This window comes from Leuresthes tenuis, unplaced genomic scaffold (genome assembly GCF_036924035.1).
Source record: "Leuresthes tenuis unplaced genomic scaffold, fLeuTen1.0.hap1 SCAF_13, whole genome shotgun sequence".
NCBI lineage: Eukaryota > Metazoa > Chordata > Actinopteri > Atheriniformes > Atherinopsidae > Leuresthes > Leuresthes tenuis.
The window spans coordinates 12,847,341-12,861,553 of NW_027325367.1; the positions used below are offsets into that span (position 1 = coordinate 12,847,341).

Genomic DNA, 14,213 nt, shown 5'->3' on the forward strand with positions numbered 1-14,213 from the left:
TTTCATCTGAATGGACACAAAGACTTGAAACCCACATCTTATTGAGCAGTCCAATTGGAAATTCACAGATTTGGCCAAATTTTGAAGACGAAACAAAAACCTACCAACAAACCCTTCAGATATCTATGCACCCACTGGCATACGCTGCCAATTAACACGATCTCGAAAGCGCTAATGGAATCTTGAGCGGTCATAAAAGTAAATAATTAAATTAAAGGAGCCCTTGTATCATTGTTCGCCGTATTCAGGCCCATTAGAACCTCTAGTATTCTCATGGTAATTTAATGTTTGGGTTTTTTGTGTTCTCGTAATGAATTCTGTGTTTTTTCCTCCAAACAGTGTTGTTCAGACATTTGTGTAGGTTCTGGCAGAGAAACAAAGACGTACATTAGGAGCCATTGTCCCCTGTGATTATTAAAGTAAACAGAATTACTGAAGAGGCATCACACACAGCTGCACACACTTGAGCCTGTTTTTGTGAAGTGGGAGAAAGGGCCAAGCAACCCTTAAGACTTTGTCAGAGATGATCCCATTATTTGAAGCTTCTCAAGAGCTGAGCGGCAGGCAGACTGATGAGGCTTTGAAGATCCATCGCTGGCGCACAACTCGTCCGCAGCAGAGAACTCACGAGCAAAACGGATTTGGCACGAGATAAAATGTTTCAGCAAAGATCGATCGTGGATACAGTTGCCTCGGATTTGTGCGTTCATTATGCTTCTGGGTCCTTTTCAGAAAAGGCCAAGGCTGTTCTCTGAAAATGAACGTGGAGTTCATCTGGCATTAATGTGCTCGTGATTAATCCCTGGGATGAATTCGAGTTCACAGAGCGAGACGTCCCAGAAAACTGCCACGAGTTAACCAAACAATCCCAATTCAACTCCTGGCAATTTAGCAACTCTGCACCAATTTAAGACATACGTTTCAGGACATAAAACTCTTGAAAAGTTTGATGTTTCAAGTTCTTTCTTTGAATAATTACTTCAAATATACGACAGGACACTGAAAATCTGATCCAGCTTTTCAGCATAAAAACCCGCTGTGCGTTTTGAACATTTCTGCTGTCACGCAGCATCCTGCCGTGTGTTTTGCACAGCTTCAGCAAATCAAGAAAAGACGCGTCCGATTGACTAAACTCGAATAATAGTTAACACTTTGATCAAAGACCTTGCAGCAACAAGGGAGGTTTAAAACATAAGACATTACAATTCAGAACATGTATGACTGTGCGAGGCTGAGCAGGAGGATAACTGACCTGGGTCACATCAGACAGTGGACCTGGATTTAAAGACATGGAACTGGCACAAACACTTTTTCCACCCACAAACCTTATTTCCTTATTGCTAATGCAGCAAAGCAAAGCAACGCCAGAAACCTGCAGAAACAATAAACGTCTCCAACTTATTTGACTCATCTGTTTGGCCCCATTGTGAAAAAAGTGGCCTTGAAGCACTCACTAACAAGCGGGTAGGGGGGGGGGAATCATGCAACCAGTGGCTGCGATGAGACAACTGCTTGTTCATCTGAGGGTCATGTAGGAGTAATAACACCCCTGTAAGCAAGATATGTTGCAGTCTGAGACTGTGTTTGCAAGGCATGTTGTAGAAAACAACTACTGATAGCGGATGGAAAGCTGAGGCCCAAATATGAGACACTTCAGATTACTCTACAGGTAACAGCATACATTTAAGTGCCACGAGTGTTGGAACAATATTCCTCTTCAGTTTGACTGAACACTCCTAACAACGTTTTAAAAGGCTATTCTGTGTGATTTGTGCGTCGTCTGCTTGGCGGAGTTCATGTTATGTGGCTGAGTGTCTTTAAAGAAGAGTAACATTTTGGTAGAAACATCACATGTCCAGAAGCAGCACCCGTGGATCTTCCACCACGGCTTTGATCCTGCGTAAGAAAGTGACGGCTTCTCTGCCGTCGATGAGCCGGTGGTCGTACGTCAGCGCCACGTACATCATGGGCCGGACCTCCACCTGCCAAAGCAGCGGCTTGTTTTTATTTTACTCGCACGTGTTGGGATTGCTCACAGATGAGACTTTTTACAATTTAAAAAGAAAATAAAACATTTAAAAGCCTGTTGATTTGACAGATAATTCTCACCTGGCCGTTGATGGCCACAGGTCGGTCAAAAATGCCATGCATGCCCAGTATTGCCGATTGTGGTGGGTTAATTATTGGCGTGCCAAACAAGGAGCCAAACACGCCGCCGTTGCTGATGGTGAACGTTCCTCCGTCCATATCTTCAACAGCAAGCTCATTTTTACGAGCCTGAGAATCACAAGGCAAATGATTTCCAGAACTTTGTGATACAAGCAAAAAGAACAAGATTTCATTCAGTAACAGGCTGCAGACGGAAAGGACAAATATGTGGTGCAGAGTGCTCATCACAGTCAAAGATTGTTACCTTTTCTCCCAGTGCATTTATGGCTCTCTCAATGTCAGTGAAGTTCATGGTCTCCACATTACGTATCACTGGTACAACGAGCCCCTGCGACGAGGAAGGCACGACACGGGACATGCGAGATTAGCTTTAGTCAGAGTTACTCTACTTCCGGTATTTCCAACAAGTAGCACAGTGTGGATGTCATACCTTTGGAGTCGCCACAGCAACGCTAATGTCTACATAGTCTCTGTAGATGATCTCTTTGGTTGTGTCATCAATGACTGTAGCAAAAAAAAAAAGAAAAAAACATCCACAGAAAATCAAAACAAGTGAAACAAGAACATTTGAGCAGTGGTGCTTTTAATGACATAGTTCAGTATGAATGCTCAGGAAATGCTAACCCGAACCCAAAGACAGGAGCCATCTATTACCGGTAAATGGAATCTGTAAATCCATCCCCCTCATCATCAAAGTTTGAGAAAAACCCTGTCTGTCACTTCTCTCTGGCCCATTTATCATTTAAACTTAAAGGTTCACATATAGTCAGGGTAACTGATAACAAACACGACTTACTTCTATGCAGCTGGGTTTTTTTGCACACTGCACATTAAAGAAAACATACTGGGATAGAAGTTCCTGCTCAGGTGGAACTGTGAACACCTTTAACTGCCTGTAATATTTTTTGGGTGTTAAGAAAGTTTCATTTTAAGCTAAAAAAAAGTTTGTCTGTGTTCTCTTACCGGCATTGACAGCAGGCTGATCGGTCAGAGCGTGCGCAGCAGCCTTAACAAAAGCTGACATAAAACCCAGTTTGATGCTGTGCTTCTTTAGGAAAGCCTCCTTGTAGAGTTTCCTCATCTCCTGAATGTTGCTGAAGCAAAATGTTTGACATCAGAGAATGAGTCCATTTAGACACCATATGAAATATTATTAGGGTTTAGTTGGACTTGTGTCTTCAGAAGCAGCTTTGGCTCACCTCATGTCCACCTCGTTGAAGGTGGTCAGCATGGCACAGGTGTCCTGAGCCTCCTTCAGTCTTTGAGCGATCCTCAACCTCATACGGCTCATCTTCACCTGGATATAAAGGGACACAAACAAGTGCTCGATATGAATTATTTCCTCCATCGATGAGCAGGAAATGGTAAAAACAGAGAAGGCGCTGGACTGAGAGTGCCACTGCGTTACCCTGTTTTCTCCTCTGACTCCGACTGAAGGAGCAGCAGCTGGTGCTGGAGCTGCAGGAGTGGGCCTGACAGCAGAAACTACACAAAGAAGAAGTGAATGACAGGAAGTGACATGTTTAGAAAGATATAATCAAGGGACACATCATGCTTGTAATTAACCAGTTTACAAGCTGTCATAAGTCAACTTCTACAGACCGAACGAGATAAACACGTTCGTAGATTAAATAAGTGAATGAATGAAGGCTTTACACACCAGGCGTGGCTGGGGCAGCCTGTGGTGGCACAGCAGGAGGTGAAGCCTCGGGTGGAGGAGGGGCTGCAGGTGCTGCTGCAGGTGCCTCTGCAGCCGGAGACGGAGCAGCTTTCACAGCAGCAGCAGCTAAAAAGTTCAGTGGGGAAGAGTGACAACTGTAGTTTGGATCTAATGATTCAGGAAATACACATTTTGCGACAGGAGGTTTCACTTTTCTCGTAATTCAAGAAATGCTAAATCCTGTGTTTTCATCTATATAAACATTTGTCATCCGATCACCAAAGATGGATCTTAATGTCAGGTGTGTGTGTTGGCAGCTGATGTGTAATTAGGCGAACCTCCTTTCCGGAGTTTGAAAAGGGGCGTTCCTCCTTCAACTCTCCCACCGTCGGGCACCAGCAGTTCCTCAATAACGCCAGCTCCAGGAGCGGGGACTTGTACCGACGTCTGCAAACACAAAACAAAGACGTTTGGCGGGATTTTCATACGGAAGGGGGAAAAAAAGAAAGAAAAACCTGTCTATGCTCCTCATACCTTGTCCGTCTCAATTTCACACACCACTTCATCTTCTGTGACCGAGTCGCCCACCGCTTGGCATCAAAATCAAGAGAATGCAAGTTGAATGCAGAAAAAAAAACACACACCATCTCGTTCACAACACAGTGTCACAACAGTTACACCAACCACATTTTACCGGTGGTGACAAATACCAACCTTTCTCCCACCTCACGTCCCCCTCTGTCACTGATTCTGCGAATGCAGGAGTGTTGACTGTGACCACTTCATCCCCTGAAAGGAAGGAAAAAAACACACTCACAGTGACTGTAAATTATATTTAAGGCAGAGCTCAGATGTGCATGTGATGCAGAATAGTACTTAGGTACACACTGTGAACAGCAGACGTCTTGAAGTGTCTGATGTGGAACACACTCAGTGATGACAGAAGTTCACCGCTAAATGTCGAGTAGAAGGTTGAAGACAAATTAAACAAAAAAGGCAATTCCCCAAACTAAGTTCCTTGATGGCTGCAACTGTTTTCATGCAGAGATAAGCTGGCTGGCACATTAAATGGCTGAATTCCCTAAGACTTTCATGGGTAGTTTATTTATGGCAAAGTGAATTAAATATTGACCAGCTTCAATATGTTCAGATCTAAGGCTGAGGCTCTCCAGAGATTTGTTTTTACCGATGAGCATTCATAGACAGACCCACAGAGAAGAACACTTACGGCTGAGAGCTTCTGTGAACCGGCTGGCTGCGGAGAGAGTGACCTTAAAGTGGAAAGAAAAAGAAAAAGGAAAGAAAGAAAGAAGGAAAATCAGCAAACACCCGAAACTCTCCTCTTTGCCTCAAATCCGGCGGCTGGAAAGAAGTACACTTACCTAAAAATCTTTGTCGGATCAACACATTGGAGGTCTAAAAATAAATAAAAAATTAAAAAGTTAAACATAAAGGGGGGGCAATCTTCACTTAAAACCGTTAAAATAGTTTCGCCATACTTTTAACAGGTTTTTCTATTCCTCAGGCTGTTGCCAACTAGTCTATAGTCTGCCTGCTAAGTTGATCAAATGTACTCCAAAACAAAGGAAAAAGGAGTTTTGTATTAACTAGAAACAGATGAACAATCCATTACCCCTCCCCGAGTAAAGTTTCAGAGCTTTTTAATCAGATAAACTGCTGGATTTTTCCAGAGCTGACAAAACAGACTGCGGTAAAGCTACACCATCGCTGTCAGTTATGAGTCATACGTGTGTGTGTATTCAAGGGCCCGGGCCACGAGAGAAGAGGCCCATTGGACTAGGTCTTGCCGTTTTCACACGTCACCCAAACCCAAAACCTACTGATGCGAAAGTCCTCATCACAAGTGGACCGAGTCGTCTAAAATTCATCAAACTACATGCAGACGCGCAGCCACAGAGTTGTTTGACTTTCAGTCATTCTCATCTTCCAAAAGAACATAGAATTACAAACAGCAAAGGGCTGAAAGTAAATAGTGACTTTTTTTGCGTTATGCAACCAAACAGAACAGGTTTGCAATCGAAAAGAGATTGTAGAAATATAAAGACCACACTAAAAAAAAAGTGGTTTAAGTGTGAAACCGGAGTGAAACCTATATGTAGGCTGTAGAGCTGAAGTTCACAGGTTGGACCTGCAAAACTACTGTTTAGTTATTACATTCCTGTTATTACAAAGACTTAAGTCAGGAGTTTCTCTCTCCTCTGTCTTTTTCATGCCTCCAGTGAATCTTGACATTGAACGTTGAGTCACAAGGACTGAGGTCAAAATGAACTCAGCTATGTTTTTCAGCCAATTTATCAAATGAACTGACAGAGTAAAACACCCCTGAGCGTGTTTGGGGGAGAGCAGACTGTTCTGCTCTGAGAGAAACATCACTGTCTCATCTTCGTTTCCAGTATAATATAATATCAGTATAATAGACCTCGGGTATGATCTGTGCAGGGCCTTAATACCAGCTGTACACCGGTGATGTGGGTTATTTCTGCCATAATTACACCGCATCATACCACGGTGGCTGGTAACAGAGATGGTCCCTCTGTGGTTATTGAACAGGTCAAGTTACGGTTGACTAAAATGCTGTAACTGTTTGCCAGAAAGTTTTCATTCAGGACCGTAATAGAGTTCTAGTCAAAGTTCAGGAAGCACTGTCCTGAGCCTCTTGACCAACATGTCAGTATGTCTGTTTTTTTGTAAACGAGGCCGCTGCCTGTCAAGCTAACAGCTGCTGAGACCTTCGCGCTCAGTTAGCTAACAACACAGCCCCATGTCACCGCTTTCCGCTCGACCTACCTGGCTCGCCGCCGATAGAGAACGGCCAAGCGTCCGGTAAACACACGGGGACCGCGATAACATCTCGTTGACAGGTTACCACCTCCGTGTTTCTGTCCCAGACTGGGGCTGAGGCAGCGGTCCGGAAGCTCGCTGCTCCCTGGCGCGGAGGCGGTCCTCTGGTGAGGAACCACTGCGGCTGACCGGGAGGGGTCCATTGTGCATGGCGGCTGGAGCGGGGAGCCGATATTAACCAGACTTCAATACAATATGACCACGAACCTTATTTTTTTTTATTTAGACATAGCTTGAATTTGAATTATTGTATTCTTATTTGTCAACGAATATTTTTTTTCAAAATGACAGGACTGTACCACTTTCTGTTTGCTCTGACAGCGTACAAGTAGTACAGCTGGTCCCTATAGAAATTATGGTGTACATTGTCTTATAATACTCATGCACTTCTCAAGTTTAAAAACTATAGTGAAAGCCAACAAGATTGTCGGATTCAGATAATATAATATTAAATGATATGATAGGCAGGGATGGGATGGGGCATATTAAACCACACCTCCTGGTTTCTAAAGGGACTCTCTGGGTCCTCTATAAGTGAGTCCTCCTCTCCTCCTTGAAGCTTCGGGACTGTATCTTCCTCTGGTCCTTTCGAGAAGGCTTCAGGTAGGTTATCAATTGTTTGTAGTTGATATAGCTCTATAAATGAGAATGCTATAAGACAATCTACAGCTTTATTTGCATCATGCATAGCATTACATAACATTACAAATGACTTTTCTTTCATTACTATCTTTTTTTTTTTTTTACCTAACAAGCATGACTCAAAGTCTTTGGAGCAAAGGCATGTATTCATCTGGCAACACTTGCCTCAATGACTGCACCCCAGAGCATCTTGCCTCTCTTCAACCTGCACCAGTGCCATCAAATTCAGACGCTTCGGGTGTTTTTGTGACCTCACACAAAGACAGCGAGAGCATGAAAACTCTGCCGGATATGTCCTTTTACAGCAGTGGTTCAACCTTGTTGTGTTCCAGCCAAATGGAGTTCAGTTCATCCAGAGAAAGCAGCGTTGGACATTTAACCCGGAGACGACACTCGTCTCCTGCGCCTGCCTCTTATGGTCACCATGACTGGGGCCTAAAGAGTGGCCATCAAGCAAAGCGTGCCAGAGTCGAGAATATCATCCGAGGTATGACCTGCACAGATGTGACAACAAGTGAGCGTGAGGAAACCGACTACATGCAGGGAGATGAAGCAAATGAAGAAGTGGCTATACCTCAGAAACACACAGAGAGAAGTGGATCTGAAAGCATCAGAGGCATGGGTCAAAACCAGGCGACAAGAAAGCAGCTTGAGAGACAGCATCAGCACCTCAGAGAGCTCAGGACAAGATTCAGTCACATGGATGGAGCAACTGAAAGCACACGCTGCCGTGAAGAAGAAAAATACCCCAGCTGCAGGGATTCTCCTGAAACCTCTCCAGGTGATGCAGTCACAGATTCGTGCAGCGAGTTTGAAAGCAACACAGACAGAAAGTATCAAGGGTGGAGGAGGGTGAAGCTGATGAACTACTTTCAATCCAAACCAGAGCGAGTTAAGCTGATGGCAGACGTTTTAAAGTACGAACTGTCCAGAGCTGTGAGCAGGAGCGTCGACTCCATTTTCAAAAGCATGCCGCTCTTGCAGAAACCACCATGTGATGGGGAGAATTCCATGACTGCCACACCTGTTCAGTCATCAGTGTGTGCGGAGAACAAGTTAGGATTGTCTTGCTGTGGGACGGAGGAGGTCCAAACAGAAGCTCTGTCGCTGGTTGTACAAAAGCCTCATCTGGAACAACCCAAAAAGTTTGTTCCCCAATCCAGGTCGACGCCTCCCCATCGTTCAAAATCTCCAATTCCATTCGGCCATGACTCCACTCTGCATGAACATCAAGCAGCAGAGAGGAACCATCAACATGCTCTCAGATGCTTGCAGGATGGATTCTCCGAAGCTGGTCAAATGAAACCCGACACACACTGGAATTCGGTCACAGTGAAATCCAAAGTGAACTCCAGGTCTGTGAGGAGCCCACAGACTCGCACCGCGTCAGCGGATCCGATGTTTTTGGAAAGCCTGTGTCTCCCACATGTGAAGACAGAGTCCGACAGCCTGATGAAAAATAACCTGTACATGCTGAACGTATCCTTCAGAGGTTTCTATTACTGAAGTGCAGTGTTTGATCTTTTGTGTCCTCTTTTGGCTTTAAGTCCAATATCCGGTTATTAAAGCTTGCAAACTGCTCACACTGGAGGTAAATCCACTTCTGCTCATTTGAGTTTTAAATAAAACAGTGTCATTAAGCCTCATTATGGTCGACACCTTAACACCATACAGCATGCAATATATGCTCCCTTTGATCTTTAAAAAGCTTAAGAAAGGGGCAGCCTCTCCTTATCTCGTGAGCTATAATGAATTCTTGGGAGAGAAAATGCCTGTGGCCTCATTAAGAAAGAAAGCTGTCCCATTATGTTCCAGGATGTGTGAGTTTCATCCTTAACACCGGGGCTCTGTAGGAGGGTCTGACAACTAACCACCTGAAGAAAGCAAAGCTCATGTTCTTCTACACTCGCTACCCGAGCTCGCTGGTACTGAGGATGTGTTTCCATGATGTGCAGGTGAGGAAATAGGGTCTTTAAAAAAAAAAATCTGTTTTACATGTTAGCATCATTGGTATTGTTTTGGTTTTTTTTGGGACCTAAAACACAAACCTAACAAAAACTATTTGATGAGTAAAAAAAATGACACGACAATATTGTTAATGGAGTTCACAGGTTTTATTTGCTCTACTTCTACAGAAAAATGATGTTTCAAATGACCCGCTGTTGTCCCCCTTCATCAGCTCACTTACCTGCCGTGTGTGTCGTCCTCAGTTCACGCGCTGCATCACCTCGCAGCTCATCAAGTGGTTCAGTAACTTCAGGGAGTTTTACTACATCCAGATGGAGAAGTTTGCCCGGAGCGCTCTCCTGGAGGGAGTGGCTGACGTGAGGGATCTGACTGTGGGCAGAGAATCAGAACTTTTCAGAGCTCTTAACATGCACTACAACAAAGCCAACGACTTCCAGGTGAGGGAGGACTTAAATATTGATGGTTTTTTTCAACCCCTAAACGTGAGTCAGTCTATTTGAGGAGCAGGGATCCTGAATTGTCACGCAGATATTTGTTGTGTCTTTTGCTTTTGGAAAAAATGTTGGTTATTGTCTCACATGCAGTCCCAAATCTGGAAACTAGTGCATTTCTCAGTCTTTTTAAACAGACAGCTCTCCTTTGTTATTGCCACATATTGGAGAAGAAAGTGGTGACAGAGACTGTCTCAACTGGATATATTCTGTGAGTGCTCCTAATATTTTGGAGGATTTCTAAATCGCAAATATGTATCCACAATTATAGTTTTATACATATTCCTATTTTTCACTTACATTTACACTTACATTACATCATTTTTCACGACATATTAAACGTAACCTGAAATAATAAAAATCCCGATGTGACAATTTTAATTGTCAAGATGTCATGTTTGGTCATTTTGGCATTCTGCACAGATTGGTTCAGTGAGGGGGGTGATGTGTTAAAATGAGAAAAACAATTGTCGAGTTTATATAAGCTGTAATACTTGAAAACAGAGTTAAAAAAAAAAGAAAAGAAAAAAGTATTAATATAATATATAATATAAGTTACAAAACGGCACACAGAACAGTGGAAGACAGACAGACAGTTAAAGTTATTTGAGGACTGGTGGAGGATAGAGGTGATCTGAAATGTAACCAGCAGAGATACAGCAGAATTTAATAATTTATTCTAAATTCTAACAGAAGACAGCGTAGGATGCAATAAGTCTTGACTGTGTTAGTGGACAACAGGCGAACCTGACGTCTCTGAAAGCTGCGAGGTGTCGTGTTAACACAGCAATGTGAGTGGACACTGTCCACGCGAACGCTCTTAATATTCACCACTGACCAGAGCAGGTTGGTCAACAAATTAACCATCCTGCGCATTCATTTTTCCACAGAGAGCCACAGAGAAAGAGGTAAAAAATTGTGCTTGGACATTAACCGCTGCATCATAATGAAACGGGAGGGACCGGTGTGAGCCTTGCTTTAGAGCTTTTAGTTTTACAAGGAAAAAAAGTCACATCGCCATCATTATTTGTTATAATTTACATTTATAAATCAACAAGATTGTCTGTCTAAGAGGTTATTATAGTAGCATTTGAAAGGTTAGTCACAATACATCCTTATGTAGCAGTTTATACGGTTCTTTTTCTTTTTTAGATGTTAACTGCAGAAGTGTCAGTGTTAAAAGTCTGAAGGTTTACTTCAGCTCTCGTTTGGGACATAACATAAAACAAATCATTAGAAAATACTGGTTTGAAAACAAGGTTAGTATTATCTACAGCTTTAACGCAGAAAGAAAGGCGATTAGTTAGTTCTGAAAGATCGCCAAATAAATCATTCTGTAATTAAATTAAAGACAAAACATCTCAAAACAACAGGCCAAGCTAATTTGAATTGTTTTACTGCAGCTATTTAGAAGTTTTTTTGAAAACAGTAAAAAATTGAATTTCACTTCAAGGAGAGAAAACAACAGGACGGGACTGATAAAGGGCAGCAAGAGGATGAAACGTGGGGTTCCATCAGTATATTTTTACTTCTTTTATAAGAGTGGAGTACATGATTTTAACGAGGCTGCGGTGTAAGTGCAGAGTATTTGACACCCTGTATTTGATGCAGAGCCCTCGTAAACCTGTAGTCTAACCTGGCGAATGATCGGAACATTTCCACACCAATGTTATTTGAGAACAAGAACACTGGGTTCTTTGCCATTTGAATTTGTCAAACGCCCGCAGGGTGGTGAACGCTTCCACTAGAGATGCGATTACACATTAGTAGCATTCATGAGAAAACCAAGCGCTTGTAACACTGCAGAACTCCACTGGTTCCCTCTTTACTGCATCAACTGTATCAGCCTTTTGAGCAAGCACCAGTATTTCCTATTTTTATTCATTTCCACAGGAAAATGACTAAAAAGAAATTAAGCAGCACTGATGTATATTCATTTAGCAGGAATTAGAGGTTTTCTGTTTCCATCGTGCAAGTCCTTCTTCCACGACTACAGATTCTAACAATATTGGAGAGTTGACAGAAAGAAATTGCAGCAAATGCTTTGGGCCGAGAAGCTGACTAATCGGAGGAGGCTGCGGTTTTCGGGAGAGGGGGCGACCTCCTTAAAGTCTGCGTTAGGTTTTTAGATGCGCAAAGGTGTGAAAACAAATGGCAGGTTTAACAAAAGGTGAAAATGGGTTCAGTCATAATTTCCATTCAATCAAAAAGTACGTTTTCTTTTTTCTAAACTATGAAACAGGGCAAAAACAGAAAAGAAAAGTCAAATTTGATCTTAAATGTTCAGTAATACTCAATATTGCCACAAGAGGCTTGTGTGCGTCCCTTCATTGTAGTGGGAAAAGTTTGGCTTCATGCCGTTTATTGCAGAAAGTCAAGCTGAACAGTTTAAAGGACACAAACAGTCAGTTTCTCAAAATTAACTTTGAAAATGTGCTGACCTGTTCATAAAGAAAGGAGAAAAATGTGGTTAAGTAAGTAAAAACATTTTACTTAAGCTTAGAAATTAGACTGAAATAATTACTCTTTTCTTCTGTGGTTAATCCTCTCCTTAATCTTTATGATTTCTGTCATTAATGCTGATGAATTGAAAAAAAACCCCAAACAAACAGGAAGGTAAAATCCTTTTTAGTGGCCTACTGAAAAGTGAAATAAAGACTTTTTCTTTTTAAGACCCTCACCATCTGTAGTGTAAAAAGAAAACCAAACCGTGTAATTTACGACTTATTTCACTTAAAAGCAGACTTAAACATTCACACTCAGCAGCTCTGTTATTAGTTTAACTGTGCAAGCGACAGTTAAATCACATATTTAATAAGCTTTAAGAGGATCTGATCAAGTTCAAACCACTCAGCAGAATGTCAAACAAGGCTAGATTAGTTGGTCAGATTATTTTTTTTTTAATTCCACAATTAGATATGGATAATAATATTCATAAGTAAAAACTCAGTGGGAGATTAAAATGTTTTATCATTTTAACAAAAGAGGAAAAAATTGAAAGTAGACAAAAAACTGGGGGTGTTTCAACAGTTTGTGAGCATGTAAATCCCCGACCACAGTGAACACACCCCGAGGTCACTGAACTCGAGTGGAATCCAGTTACCAACGTATCTTTATTTTCATTTTGGGATATTGTCTAAGTGGAGAACCACATTACAAAGGTGCTGCCCGCAAATCTGCAAAAGCATTCTCAGCGCTGGCCTCTTCATTAACCGTTGATTTGTTACTTACCTTGACTGGAAGACCAGAACTATCTGAAATGTGATGCTAATCTACAACCCATACCCTCCCTGTCCCATATGGATTCACAGGTCCCCGAAAGGTTCCTAGAAGTGGCTGAGATTACACTCAGAGAGTTTTACGTCGCCATTTCAATGGGCAAAGACTGCGATCCATCCTGGAAGAAGACAATCTACAAGGTGATCTGCAAACTGGACAGTGACGTGCCAGCAGAATTTAAAAGACATCCTTCTGGATAAAAAAAAAAAGAACAAAACAAAACGGAAGACATCATGTGCCACAGCGGTTCGTCACAACGTGGACTTGCTCATTTTTTCCCCACATTATTTTTCGATTGGAGCCATTGCAAAGTTATGTTACTGTTTAACATGCTCGAACATGTTAAATAGTAATATCGTTTGCAGGATTGAAAAGTGTTTTGTTCAGAGAGGCATCTTCATGTTACAGAGAACACTTTTAGTTTTAAGAAACATTAAAAAAAAAAAAAGAAATAAATACAAAAAGTTCACACCAAGGTAGGAAAAGGTTTTATGTTCAGTACAGCAAATTATATATATATATATATATATATATATATGTATATATATATGTATATATACACATACGTACACTGCAGCTTTATAGCTGACAAAACAGTCCTATTTCTCTCTTCCATACTTACCAAAAGGATCCATTCATTCTCTATCTGGCAGTCCACAGGCAGTTAACACAACGTCTTCATCTGGAGTGACGCGTTTGACATTCCTCTTGTCTTCAGTTACTGTGTCGATGGTCCAAATGAAATTCAGATATGTTTAAAAAAAATAATTCAAATTCTGGGTGCTGACTTCCTCTGGCGCTCCACACGTTTTGTAGATGTAAAATGAGTTGAAAGGGCAAATCTATGCTTCTGCTCCATATTAAAACCAGACTGTGTGGAAGATTGATACAGAAACCAGGTCTGAAAAGTGAGTGTGGCTTCTTTTTTCTTTAAGAAAAGACCCTAAAGGCATCCTGACAAACATTGAATTAGCATTAAATGGAAGGTGCATGTTCTTACTAGCAGTGCTTTCACCAGAGAAGAAGAAATAATTAGAAATGCAATTAATAATACATTTAACGTAATTTAAGGATGTTCCATGTAAGCAGGCTAACGAGCTAGCTAGCATTTACCAATATCTTTGCAGTGTCGTCTAAATATG

General features: G+C 41.8%; 2 protein-coding genes across 2 annotated transcripts; one reads left to right on the top strand and one right to left on the bottom strand.

The window, feature by feature from the left end:
* Nucleotides 1-945: 945 nt before the first annotated feature.
* LOC140266753 (dihydrolipoyllysine-residue succinyltransferase component of 2-oxoglutarate dehydrogenase complex, mitochondrial-like) lies at nucleotides 946-6,794 on the bottom strand. Its single transcript, XM_072361850.1, has 15 exons — nucleotides 6,638-6,794; nucleotides 5,212-5,245; nucleotides 5,058-5,100; nucleotides 4,718-4,782; nucleotides 4,544-4,618; nucleotides 4,364-4,419; nucleotides 4,168-4,276; nucleotides 3,830-3,955; nucleotides 3,578-3,654; nucleotides 3,369-3,466; nucleotides 3,133-3,263; nucleotides 2,600-2,673; nucleotides 2,414-2,497; nucleotides 2,110-2,277; nucleotides 946-1,982 (listed from the first exon to the last, which is right to left on the bottom strand). The coding sequence occupies exons 1-15, from the start codon at nucleotides 6,698-6,700 to the stop codon at nucleotides 1,848-1,850; spliced, it is 1,338 nt and encodes a 445-aa protein (XP_072217951.1). The 5' UTR covers nucleotides 6,701-6,794; the 3' UTR covers nucleotides 946-1,847.
* A 653-nt stretch (nucleotides 6,795-7,447) lies between these two features.
* On the top strand, nucleotides 7,448-13,366 carry LOC140266755 (prospero homeobox protein 2-like). The gene is made up of 4 exons (XM_072361855.1): nucleotides 7,448-8,812; nucleotides 9,187-9,288; nucleotides 9,544-9,738; nucleotides 13,104-13,366. Exons 1-4 carry the CDS (start codon nucleotides 7,448-7,450, stop codon nucleotides 13,269-13,271), a joined length of 1,830 nt encoding a protein of 609 aa, XP_072217956.1. The 3' UTR covers nucleotides 13,272-13,366.
* Nucleotides 13,367-14,213: the final 847 nt, after the last annotated feature.

Excerpts from the sequence above, each read along its gene's own strand:
- LOC140266753 (XM_072361850.1), bottom strand. The coding sequence starts at position 6,700 with ATGTTATCGCGGTCCCCGTGTGTTTACCGGACGCTTGGCCGTTCTCTA. Across the intron at positions 4,783-5,057 it reads GTTCACAGAAGCTCTCAGCC|CGGTGAACTTCTGTCATCAC; the intron begins GTAAGTGTTCTT and ends CTCGACATTTAG. Across the intron at positions 3,264-3,368 it reads TTCAACGAGGTGGACATGAG|CAACATTCAGGAGATGAGGA; the intron begins GTGAGCCAAAGC and ends ATTTTGCTTCAG.
- LOC140266755 (XM_072361855.1), top strand. The coding sequence starts at position 7,448 with ATGACTCAAAGTCTTTGGAGCAAAGGCATGTATTCATCTGGCAACACT. Across the intron at positions 8,813-9,186 it reads ATAACCTGTACATGCTGAAC|GAGGGTCTGACAACTAACCA; the intron begins GTATCCTTCAGA and ends GGGGCTCTGTAG. Across the intron at positions 9,289-9,543 it reads TGTGTTTCCATGATGTGCAG|TTCACGCGCTGCATCACCTC; the intron begins GTGAGGAAATAG and ends TGTCGTCCTCAG.